The sequence below is a fragment of the Podarcis vaucheri genome (genome assembly GCF_965113315.1).
Source record: "Podarcis vaucheri genome assembly, chromosome: 2".
In the NCBI taxonomy this organism is placed as follows: Eukaryota; Metazoa; Chordata; class Lepidosauria; order Squamata; family Lacertidae; genus Podarcis; species Podarcis vaucheri.
The window spans coordinates 74,963,589-74,975,186 of NC_138760.1; the positions used below are offsets into that span (position 1 = coordinate 74,963,589).

Below are 11,598 nucleotides of genomic sequence, written 5' to 3' on the forward strand. Positions count from 1 at the left end.
TGGTACTGCACTTAGCGATCAAAAGTCAACTCCCTTTGAAATTCCTTCCCCTTGGTTATTAGACAGGTGTAGTCATTGTTGTCTCTTTGGTGCCTGACTTTCCTCTTTCAACAAGCCTTTAAGTGGAGGTCTTTCCCAGTCTGCATCTGTATTGGAATTGTTTTGAAAATATTCATACTGTTTTATCACTTGTTATTTGTCATCCTGGGTTCCTTTGAGAGGACAGGCGGGATATAAATTTAATACAAATAATAATAATAAATAAAATCATCACCATCATCTCACACTAATGACAGTTCATGCTACCCAGAAAGTATAAGAACAGGCTGCACTCCCTTCCATTCCACCCTTCAGAGCCTCCATAAATAACTGATTTGACTACTAGACTGAAATGTACCTAAGTAGAATGGTAAGCACTTGGAAAATTTACAGCAACATCTTTAAGCTAGTGGTTGCCATCAACCACAGTCACCATCCATTCAGCATGTTTTTAAGCTTATTTAAGAAATGAGTTCTATTCCAACAGTTTCCTTTTTAAAAAGGGGGGGAGCTGCAGAGCTGGTTTGGTAGGTAAGGGGACTAAAGTTAGCCCTCACACCCCTCTTTGAACATTTTTGTCATAAACTGGCAGGACAAGGAGGACGAAGAGGACCCTGGTAAGGGGTGTAGCTGGGGCTGGGACACACCAGGGCAAGCAGGGGATGGGGAAGTAAGTACTCACAGGTTGATGAAGGATGCTGAAGGCATGGAAGTCAATGCACAGGAACCAGAGCAGCAGAACCCATCACCAGAGCCAGAGGGGCCCCAGTCTTCACGAATACGGTGGGCTCTGAGGAACAGGGAGCAGCAGGAGTGGCACTCCAGAAGGCTGAGGCAGGCAAGGGCTGCCAGGTGGGGCTCGCTAGCTCTGGGAGGAGGTGTGTTATTCATCAGTTGGAATAGGCTTGGTACAGGTGAAGGTCGCATGCCTCATCAAGCCAGATGCTGCAATCAGCATGTAAAGTACAAAAAGCAAGCAGAGCTGAGGTGCTGTGTCTGCTCAACTGCCCATGTTTATAGGCCTCTATGGGATTGTGCTTTGACTCTGGACTGTATCCTGACTGCTGGACTTCAGACTTGGCCTACTTGGATTGACCCTGGACTGTATTTCCTGACCTTTGGACCTTGGACTTGACATACTGGCTTGCTGCCAGGTAGGCCAGGGGTGCAGGACAATTTTTTTTGTCAGCTTCAAAAGAAAACAAGAAAAAAGCCCCGGATGATAAATCAGCATGGGTACTTGTGCACATGGCACCCATTTCTCATCCACTTGGCAAAACTGCAGTAAATGATGCTTCTGAAAACCATCAACTTCTAGATCAGAGATGGAGAATTATTTTCAGCTGCAGAGTCACATTCCCTTGCGTGGCGAGTTCCCGCCCCCCACCAAGATAAATAAACACACGAGACACCATAATTAAGGTTAATTGGGCGAATTAGGCCACAACTTTATTGAATTCAGGAATGAGAGGCATTGGCTTAGGCATTGGTCCTAACGACTATCCGGCTCCAGCCCATTTGCTGGAGACACGGTGAAGGGTTAGCACTGATCGGGGGAGTCTCCCGCCGAGGCACGTCGGCTAAGAGCTCCCCCGGGTCACCGCTCTGGGGCGTGCCTTTGGCCCACACCTCCATAGGCTTCGGACAGGGCCACGCCCCCCGGAGTCCTTTAACGGACCACCCTTCGTTCACTGGGGGGAGGTGATGGCGTTCCTCCCCCACACACATCCTCTTAACCCCTTCTTACCAATGCCTACCGCCACCGAGGATTTCAGCTCAAAAGGAAAGCAGCGGCAGCCACTGCGCCAAGGCTAATGGCTGCTGAGACGGCTCTCCGGTTGGTAAGCGAAGGAGCGCTGTACGCTAAGCCGAAAAGGTGAAAAGGACTCCCCGCCAGTGATTTCAGCTCAAAAAAGGAAAGCCGCGGTAGCCACTCCGCCAAGGCTAATGGCTGCTGAGATGGCTCTCCTGTAGGTGGGTGAAGGAGCGCTCCGAAGCGCTTCTGCCGATGTAGCTCCACGAGGTAGCAAGAGGACAAGCGATCAGCTGGTAAGCAATCAGCTGGTAAACGTGGGGCTAGCCGGAGAAGAGAGGGCGAGCCCCCTCCGCTCCGGCCCTAAATAGGGCAAGCCACGCCCCCTCCAGCCAGCCGATTGGCTGGCCGGGAGGCGTGGCCGGACAGGATTCCCCTGCTCTCGCGGGGGCTGAGACCAGCCCCCGCTCACGTGGGGAAGGGCGTGATGCCCGCAACCCCACCTCCTGGGGCAGGCCCGGAAGTGGCTTTCTGGGCAACTTGGCGGGGAGGGGCGGGGGTACACACAACAGTGCTAGATGAGGGGCAGAGGCAAATGGGGTAGAACAATGAATGTAAACACCATCTTTTTACCACAGGCTAGTTTCTATGCACAATCACACACACACACACTTCTGTCTTCCATCTAAGCGAGCAAGATGCATTATCAGCATGGTCATAGCCAAGGGGGGGGGGAGGCAGCTGCCCCCATCACTAAAAAATCACTACAATTCAATAAAAATATGAGGTTGTGCCACCTAACAAAAGTCTGCCCCCCTAACAAAAATCCTGGTTATGCTCATGATTATCACGAGTTCAAGGACACATTCCAGCCAAGCAAAACCACTCAAGGGAGATGCAAAGCTGGCACAGTTGTAGCTGTGGCTGGGAAGGGGTTGTAGCCTTAGGAGAATCACAAGGACCAGACAGACTTAGAGGGCCATGTTCCGCTCCTGGGGTTCTTCAACCCTGTCCTAGATGGATCAGGGCCCCTTTTTATTACATATGATGTTCTAATAAGCAGTGTTTAGTTAACTGGGAATGAAGTGTAATTTTACTTCATCAAATTTATAGTCAGTTCTTCCTCCCGAAAGGACAACTAATGGCATAAAAATATGAATCATAATAAAAGTTAAAACAAAAATCAAAACAGTATTAAACGACATCTGTTAATACTTTCAGTGCAAAAATGTATCACAAAACTACCTCTGAAAGGTCTGGGCAAATAAAAAGAGTTTTTAAAATTCATGTGTGTCAGAGCTGCTTCCAGATCCTAGCTCACAGAGGATCACGCTAGCCAGCGTTCACTTTATAAAAGTCTTTATTGAGTTACAGTTTCCATTTCCAAGCTGCAGCGTGCAGCCCTACGTCTTAGAAGCTAGACCGGCGAAGCTCCGTCTGAGTCCCCGCCTCCTGTACACCAACTTAATACCCTAGCCTTACTCCACCTTTTCCGCCTGACCGTTCTTCTCTGGGTCCCTCTGCCCCCCGTGGTCTCTTCCTTCCTGGACTCTTCTGACGCTGACCCCCCCCGGACCCTTCTGTCTCCTTGCGGCGGGCTTTAGGACCTGGCTCCCTTTCCGGGCTGCTTACTGCGCCGCCTTCCTGTGCATTTGAACTTGGCGCGCGCGCCCAACCTTCCACTTTCCGCTTGACCGTTTCTTCGCTCCCCGATGGAGGTGTGGCCACTCCTGACTCATACCCTCCCCCCTGCGGCGAGCCGCCGGATCTCGATACCTGGCGCCCTTCCTCTCCACTGCGCTCTGTTGGGGACGCTGGCCCCGATTTCCAACTGCTGCTCTCTGAACCCCCTCTGGTCCCTTCTTCCTGGGGTGTCCCCCTAGGCTCCCCCCTTGCTCTGGCCACTGGCGCTCCTTTCTGTGAATCTTCCGATTCACTGGAAAGACTCGGAGATCTCGGGTCGTCGTCATCACTCATCTTTTCTTCGGATTCCTCCCCCTCGCTCTCTGTTTCCTCCCTTGCCCTCGCCTCTGCTCCTGAACCCCTGACAATGTGATTGTGACCAGAGTGTGGGCTTGCCTGGTTTCCCCTGGGAGGGCGTTCCATAAACAGGGTACCATCATCAGGAGCACCCTGCTCATTCTGCTATCCTCCTTGTCACTCTCACTGATGGGATAATGAACAGGGCCTCTTTCTCTGATTGCAAACTCTGGGCTGGATTTTACTCCTTCAAGTACTTTAGTCCCAAGTAATGTAGAGCGTTGTACACTAGTCATGATCCCTTTCACCAACAGCCAGCTCTGAGAATGGGGTTGATACGATTCCCAGCTTACTATTCCATACAACAGCCAGGCAGCGGCAATCTGCGCTAAAGTTGTTTCCAGACACTTTTTCAAGTGTAGCCCCATGCAAAGTGCATTGCAGTAATCTAATGCATCTCATCATCTTTGAAATAAGGTGCTTTGGGTTTCAGAAGTGCAAATTACTGTGCCAGCTGAAGGACTGCAATGTCTAGTTGGCCTTTAACAAAGCAGACATCTCTGGGAAGTTCTTTTTCCCTCCTCCTACACAAATACTTAACATGCTTTCCTTCCTCCTCCTCCTGATTCAGCTTCACTGCCAGCCTTTCCTGGGATTGAAAGAACAGTCCACAGTACTTCAGTGACGCATTCCAGTAGCCATGTTAGTGGCAGCAACAGCAGTGAGTTTTGCACCATGTTAAAGGTTGACAGATTGTGGCATAACCCTACTTTCTATAAAGCTGTCTTTATGCTCATTCAGGCCATTGGTCTGCTGTCCAGAACTATTTGTTCTGCATAGCTTTCCAGAGTCTCAAGCAGAGGATTCCCAAGCAGTGGCGTAGCGTGGGTTGTCAGCACCCAGGGCAAGGCAAGTAATTTGCGCCCCCTAACCCGTGGATTTGTGCCCCCTAACCCTAACCCCCAGATGTTGCGCCCGGTGCGGCCGGCCCCCCCTGCACCCCCCACGCTACGCCACTGTTCCCAAGGATCCTTTAGCAGTCAGAAAAGCACCCAAAAAACCTGTGTGCAGGAACAGAGCCTGCCATTGCCCAGTTAGAATGGGGTGGGGCAAGATTTGCGAGTGAGGGTTGTTTTGTGTGACTAAAATCTTCCCCAAAAAGCCACCTTCCAAAATAAATTACCCCAGTACTGAACTTAGTAACTGTGTAACATACGCTAGTATGTGAAAGCCTATCCAGGCAGTGGCGTAGCGTGAGGGGTGCAGGGGGGGCCGGCCGCACCGGGCGCAACATCTGGGGTTAGGGTTAGGGGGCGCAAATCCACGGGTTAGGGGCGCAAATTACTTGCCTTGCCCCGGGTGCTGACAACCCACGCTACGCCACTGTATCCAGGCACATATATACTGTATATGTAAGTGTGTGTGAACATTTGCTTATTTTATCTGTTTTTCATTGATAAGTCTTTTTGCTTTTATGTCCACCGCTTAGAGGGTTAATATTATTATTAAGCGGTTTATACATTCTCCTGAGTAAACGAATAAACTCTCCTCATAAAATGCCGCTTCAAAGAGCGCAATTCAAGGCGTAGTTGCTGTACTGAGAATTCGAATAGCGCTGTATCCTTCCGCCCATTCCCCCTCCCCCTCCCCATAGGTAAAAGGAGCGCCGGCTCGCGCTTCCGCACTTCTATGCGCACTTCGAACACCGCAACCTGATAGGCGGGCGGGAATTCCCCGCAACCTCCAATAGCCGTTCCGGCCTACTCTCCCTTCCCGGACAAAGGACCGAACCGCGGTCGTTTCCATGGAGATTTCGAACGCCCTCGCGTCACGTCCTCCTTTCCCAGATCAGGGCTCGTTTGTGGACGAGAGTTTCGCGCGCTCCCAGAACGCTCCCCCGCCAACCCCCTGAGTGAAGGGGTTTTAAGGGCGCAGCCCCCCACCACCAAAGAGGCCACTGGGCGGGCAGGCGCGCCCGCTGCCGCCATTTTGGCCGTGGAGGCGGCGAGACGGGAGGGAAGGAAGGAAGCGGGGCCGAGGCGGCTTTCGCAGGGGACATGGCGCGCGAGGCTGCTCACTGCACGGTCAGAAACGCGGTCGCCGCGCAGGTGGACGGGCAAATGTGGTCCTGGCAATCCGGTGCGTCAGTGATCGACGTGCTGCTGCCTCGCCGCCGGCCCTTCCTCGTAAGTGCGAGGGGCGCCTTCAGCCTCCCGCAGTCCCATCTTGGTCCGACTGTTCCCTCGTGTCCCCGAGTAGGGAGCGAGAAGCTGAAGTTGTCTTCCGTTGGAGATTCCAGTGGATACTGGACCTTCTGCCCCCAAAACGTGGTCTCTCTCGCTCTCTTTCATCAAGCTTACGGCCCTGCTCATCTTAGCAGCCCAGCCACCTCACCCCCCGCATATTACACAGCCCTCAATGGTGATAGTAGAGGGAGAGGAAACCTCATTTTCCCAGTGACAAAATATTAAGGGGGAAATGTCATTTTTAAAAAAACCATACAGGCAGGGGAGTGCGAGTGGAGCAAATGTCATAACAGATGTATTGCACAGCAAATGACTTAGGAAGGCCCTCAGGGACACAGAGATGCTTCCATCCTCCCTTCTTCATAGCACTCAATCTGACTTCATGTTCAGGAGTGATACCTGTCACTCCTTATTTTCCTAATAAGCTTGTGAAATTGGTCCCTGCCTTTCGCAGTGTAGATGTGGAATTGATGTTGAGACACTGATTTGCACAAGACCCCCACCCCCAGTGACTCCACTGCTAAAGTTCAGGGGGGAAACAGCAGTTGGGTATACATTAGATCAGCAAAGCACAGGAAGTATTACTGAGAACATGTCTCTCCACCGCCACCTAATCTGTTGGCAGAGTAGTGCTGGTACAATGACAAGTCACACTTTTGGCAATTACTATTAATAATAATAATATTATTATTACTTTTACTACTACTACAACTACATCCCCCCCCCCCTTATAACACATCTCATGCAAGAGGCTATTCTCTCAGAACCATCTCCAACCCATCATTCAGTTGTGGATAAACTTACTTGACTATGAGAAGATAAAGGATAGTGGCAGGATATTGAACTTCAAAATCAAATGACCACATATTTCAGGTTATTTTCCAAAGCAGAACTGGATGACCGAGCTCCACAATTAACCCACTGCCCTGACCTGCAGAACTTTTTACTATCTTCCTGGTCATCAGATCTATTATTTAATGTGCAGAGAGGTTTCAATAATGCCCTTTCTCAGTTGAGCTGCATGGATCGACTGGGGCTGTCTGTTAGTATAATGCTAGAGTATGTGTACAATGTATGTAGATGGCTACATCTACTTTTCATGACACCCACCACTGGCCAACAGCCAATGGGTTAGCCAAGGGTATATTCAGCTCCTATGGGAAAATAAAGATTAGCCATTCCTGTCCTAAGAAAAACAGTTTACCCACTACAGCTACTGGCTTGTGAATGCAGCTAAGATTACCCAACCTACCTGAAAGAGTAGACCCAGGAACGTCCTCTTCCATAGAGTTGTCTGGTTCAGTTGAACAACCATCAACATAAGCATTAAGAATTGTCAAGCGACATTTTTCTGAAATTGCTTCAGCAGCAAAAAGCCCTCCGGTAGCTGACCTTGTGTTCTCTTACTGCTTACCCTCCATCTTTTCTCTTGAGAAGGTACAAGTCCTGGATAGAATGTTTGGGGTGACTGGAGGGTGGATATTTCTGCTCTAGCACCCGCTCCCCAGGTTTTCACCATTTTAAGCCCAGTAGAATGGAAGTTACAGCAGAAAAGCATTTCCATCAAGCTCTGCTGTTACTCTTTGCACAGTTGGTTGCTGTTTTGATTTTGATTTTCTAAATGTAAGGCACAGGCTGCTTGCTTGTTAATAATTATTTTATGCAGAGGGAGCTGTGTAATTAACTGACAGCCTTATTTTCAGTTACAGGAAATTGTGTTCAGGAATTATTACACAGCTTTCTTGACAGTGCGGATGCAGCAACAAAACTTCACAAACAAGGGAAGCAAAAGCCGCTCCCGCTGGGTCACCTGCTTACGTAATTATTGCCTGATGCCCAACCCACACACAGAGGAAGGCTCCCAGGATTACTTCTGTTTCTCCAGGAATCAGGTTAGGATAACCAGGCTCCACTGGGAGCTGGAGGTGAAAGGCCAGTGTATTGCTTCCTTTCTATTCATTTATAAACAGCTCACTTGGCAGACTGCAGTCTCTTTTTCTCTAGGGAGCAATCTCTGTGGTAACCGATATTGCACTTGAAATGCAAGATCTAAAATCTGACGAAGCTCTCTTTTCAAGACAGTGCTTTTACAGGAGGATGCCTCAGCTGTGGCTGTTACAGAGGTGGAGCAGTTGGGAGCACGTGCTCATTGCAAAGTGCAAAGTTGAGCCCCTTGAGCACTACTTACCAAGCAGCTTTTATTCTGAACCTGTGTTCCTTTGTACTTTCACTACAGCTGGCTCTCGTTCCCTACACTTATAGGAACTGTACGTTAAACGTCCTCAAAAAAGTACCAGTTTAATTATTAATATGGGATAAGTGCAATGTTTATGTCCAGATTTCCCACTCTCCTCCCCCACACTACTTAGTAGATGGGGACAGCCAGTGCCATTAGTAGCTACTCCTACATCCCTTTAGCTTTAAGAAAAACTTCTGAGGGAATGGTGAAGATACAACTTACAGCAAGAGTTGAAAATGTTTTCCAGTTCTATTCTTGAACAATATATTGTCCATTAATGCCAACCATTTGTAACTTATTAGGCCAGGTGGTTTCTGATACAGCTCTTAGGACTATGCACTAGTCAACTGAAGGCTTATCCATGCATCTATTTATTTATGAAGTGATTCGTACTGAACCCCAGCATAAGTGCTCTTAGGGCAGTTAATAAAGCCAAACATTTTCTCCATCCTCACAACACCTCTGTGATGTAGAGGATGCTGAGAAATAGTCATTCTCCCAAGGTAACCCAGTGAGTCTTATGGCTGAGTACAGATTTGAACAATCCTAGTCCAGCAGTCTTACCACTTTATAAATGGACAGAAGGAACTCCAGCACCTGCAATGACTCAAGTGTCTTGTTTCAAGTGTCTTGTCAGCAGTTGTTGCAGGTGTTCATTTTTTTTAACAGCATACATTAATTCTTTTAGATGCTTTGCAGTGTGGATCGGGCGATTGCCATGCGGTTGATTCTGCGCCAGCCTTCTCCAACATGGCTGCGTTTCAGTATTGAAGAGCTACAGCTCTGCCCTGGAGACCAAGAGGTGTGTACATTGCCATCTCCTTCAGGCACTCTTTCCCAGATCCACAGGGCCAGTGTTCCCTGTGTCTTACGACAAATGAACTTAACAGCAGAGGCTGGGAGTAAATATAATATTCTTCAAAGGGAGCCAAAATGGTTAGCTGATGTTAGTCTCTCTCTGCAACACCTAGATCCTTAGCTGCGATCCATGGTTGCCAGGCCAACTCTCTCTCTTACCCACACTGGATGGCATCAGCAAAGATTTGCAGTGGCATCAGGAACATCAAGCAGCTACATCAGAGCACCCAGCAATACCACTTCTATGTATTTGTGATACTAGGAAAGACAAGAAAGCGGTTTGGAGGTATGTGTCTGCCTGTCTGCGAGTGGAAACTTGTAGATTTCCTGCATCAGAAGGAAGCTGGATTTGTTGGCATCTGAGGCCCCTTCCAACTCTGTGATTCTACGAAATCATTTCCAAAGCAGCCCTCATTGATCTTAGGGGCACATACATAAATTAGGTTCAGGTTTTGTTTGACACATGCCTGGAAATCCCTTTCCCATGCAGGCAAGCTGGTCTGCAAGTCAAGATGAAGATTGGCAGTAGTTTGTTGACCTACCCAAGGCGAGGGGCGGGGGGAGAGGAGGCTCCCCCCCCAACTTTGTTTTGTCTTTTAACCCACTGTAGAACTTGCAGAAAGGTTTCTCTGTCTGACTCCCACATCCATCACCCAAAGTCTGGCCAGGAAACCTTTGTTTGGTAAGTAGAGTCAGTAAAATAAGACACTTAGCTTAGAAAAGAGGTCCCAAAATGTCTGGACCAAGGGACGTAGTTGGAAATCTAAAAAACCTGTGGGCACAAAATGTCCATTGCGTGGAAGAACATGCAGTGCTCAGAAACTTCTCCCCCAGCAATAGGCAAAAAGCCTACACAGTCCCCCAGATGAACATAAGACAAAACAGGCCTCACAACAAAAATGCAAAAACCCCTTATTTAATATATGGTTGGCATGGGCACCAAATTGGAGACCCCAGCTGTAGAAAGACTAGAAAAAACTGTGTGCCATATAGCTCAGTTGTTAGTCTGGACTTGACCATTATTGATGGGCTGCATGGTGTGCAGGCCTGTGAGTACTCTGCACTAAAATATGTATATTTGCATGAAATTTTATTTTTCAAATGCTGCTTTATATTTTCTATTTTGCATAATGTATCCTGACTTTGTAAGTAGGCTAAGGAACCACGCAATCTACTGGAACCTTAACCTGCAGCTACTGGAAATCTTGAGTTCTGAGATTTTTGCAAGCATTGCCCACACACTTTCAGAGTATATCTTCACAGTCATAAGGGTTGGAAATTTGCTCTTATAAGGAAAAAAAAAACATTCTCAGGAAGCTGAACAGTGCATCCCATGTGACATGCTATATTCACACAGAATCATAGCAGTAATGTGAGACACATCAACTGTTGGGGTGGTAGTTGAACCAGGTAGGAGATACATTGCTGCCCTTCTCAACAACAGTCTCTTCCTTTCAGGAGTTCCCCAATGCTAACCAAGAGTTTTCAGAAGTCCAGTAAATGTGGGTTCTAGCGGAGATACTTCAAACCAGCCAGCAGTGCAGATCAGGCATTTCAATGTTAGTTGACAACTGTTTCTATTTTCTACCAGAAAAGTAAGGTGCAGCAGGTATTCATTGAAGGGATTTCTGATGTTGGCTGGGCTTTAAGTTGCAACATGCATAGCTGTGAAATACGTCACTGAGCTTCCTAGGAATCACTATAAGGAAAGATTCACAAAGGGAAAGGGAGAATGCTCAGCTCCTACTCTTTAAACTTGAGCAAGTGCAGTGTTTTTGCCAGAAACTGACTACTGTTTGTGTTTTTGTTTCAGGTGGATGGCTGTTATTATAGTAGCCTCTTCTCCTACACACAAGTTTTCCAAGCACTAGAACCTGGCACATTTCTTAGGAATAGCACTGTTGTATGCAGATTGGTGCAAAGATGCTACTAGAAAAAGATGAGGAATCCACCCATGTTGGTTTCCTTCCCCTTTTAGAGCTGCTAGATGTAGCCTCATCCAGTGGATCTGGAGGACCTTGCCATTTGAAATGTTGTATAATTTAGTGCAAGAAAAGAATGAGTTGTATCTTATGTTCCTTTCTGGGGTTTCATCAGCTGAACTCTTTCTGACTACTCTTCTGGATATGCTTCTGCAGTTCCATAAAGTCCCTTACTACAGCAGAGAAATGAGTCCAGCTTCACAGAATAGCTCAACATTAGCTGATTTATCCCACGTCTTCCATCCTTTAGTCACATCCTTTGTTCTTTTCTCCTCCTAATTTGAAAGCACTTTCTCTTGGTGCAGCCACAAAAGTAGAAAGGAATGTTAATGGTGTGAGTTGCTAAATAAATGCATTTATTAAGCTTGTTTCCAGACTAACTTTTTTTTAAAGTTTTGAAATAATAATGGGAACTGCTCGAACATAACTTCAGTTTAGTAAGGCTGGATTTGCAGTTGAACATGGACTAAATATTTACATTAAGCAACTGACATTTGTGAA

General features: G+C 47.7%; 1 protein-coding gene across 6 annotated transcripts; it reads left to right on the top strand.

The window, feature by feature from the left end:
• The first annotated feature begins 5,459 nt into the window (after positions 1-5,459).
• On the top strand, positions 5,460-11,465 carry LOC309527477 (nicolin-1-like). 6 transcript variants are annotated; one of them, XM_082214307.1, is made up of 7 exons: positions 5,463-5,958; positions 7,722-7,910; positions 8,946-9,059; positions 9,229-9,401; positions 9,726-9,797; positions 10,574-10,674; positions 10,929-11,465. In XM_082214307.1, the coding sequence occupies exons 1-6, from the start codon at positions 5,830-5,832 to the stop codon at positions 10,626-10,628; spliced, it is 732 nt and encodes a 243-aa protein (XP_082070433.1). In that variant the 5' UTR covers positions 5,463-5,829; the 3' UTR covers positions 10,629-10,674; positions 10,929-11,465. The 6 variants fall into 6 exon arrangements, with proteins under 6 accessions (XP_082070435.1, XP_082070437.1, XP_082070436.1 ...); XM_082214308.1 differs by having other exon boundaries at positions 11,254-11,465; XM_082214309.1 differs by lacking the exon at positions 10,574-10,674 and having other exon boundaries at positions 5,460-5,958; positions 7,728-7,910.
• The last annotated feature ends 133 nt before the right edge of the window (positions 11,466-11,598 follow it).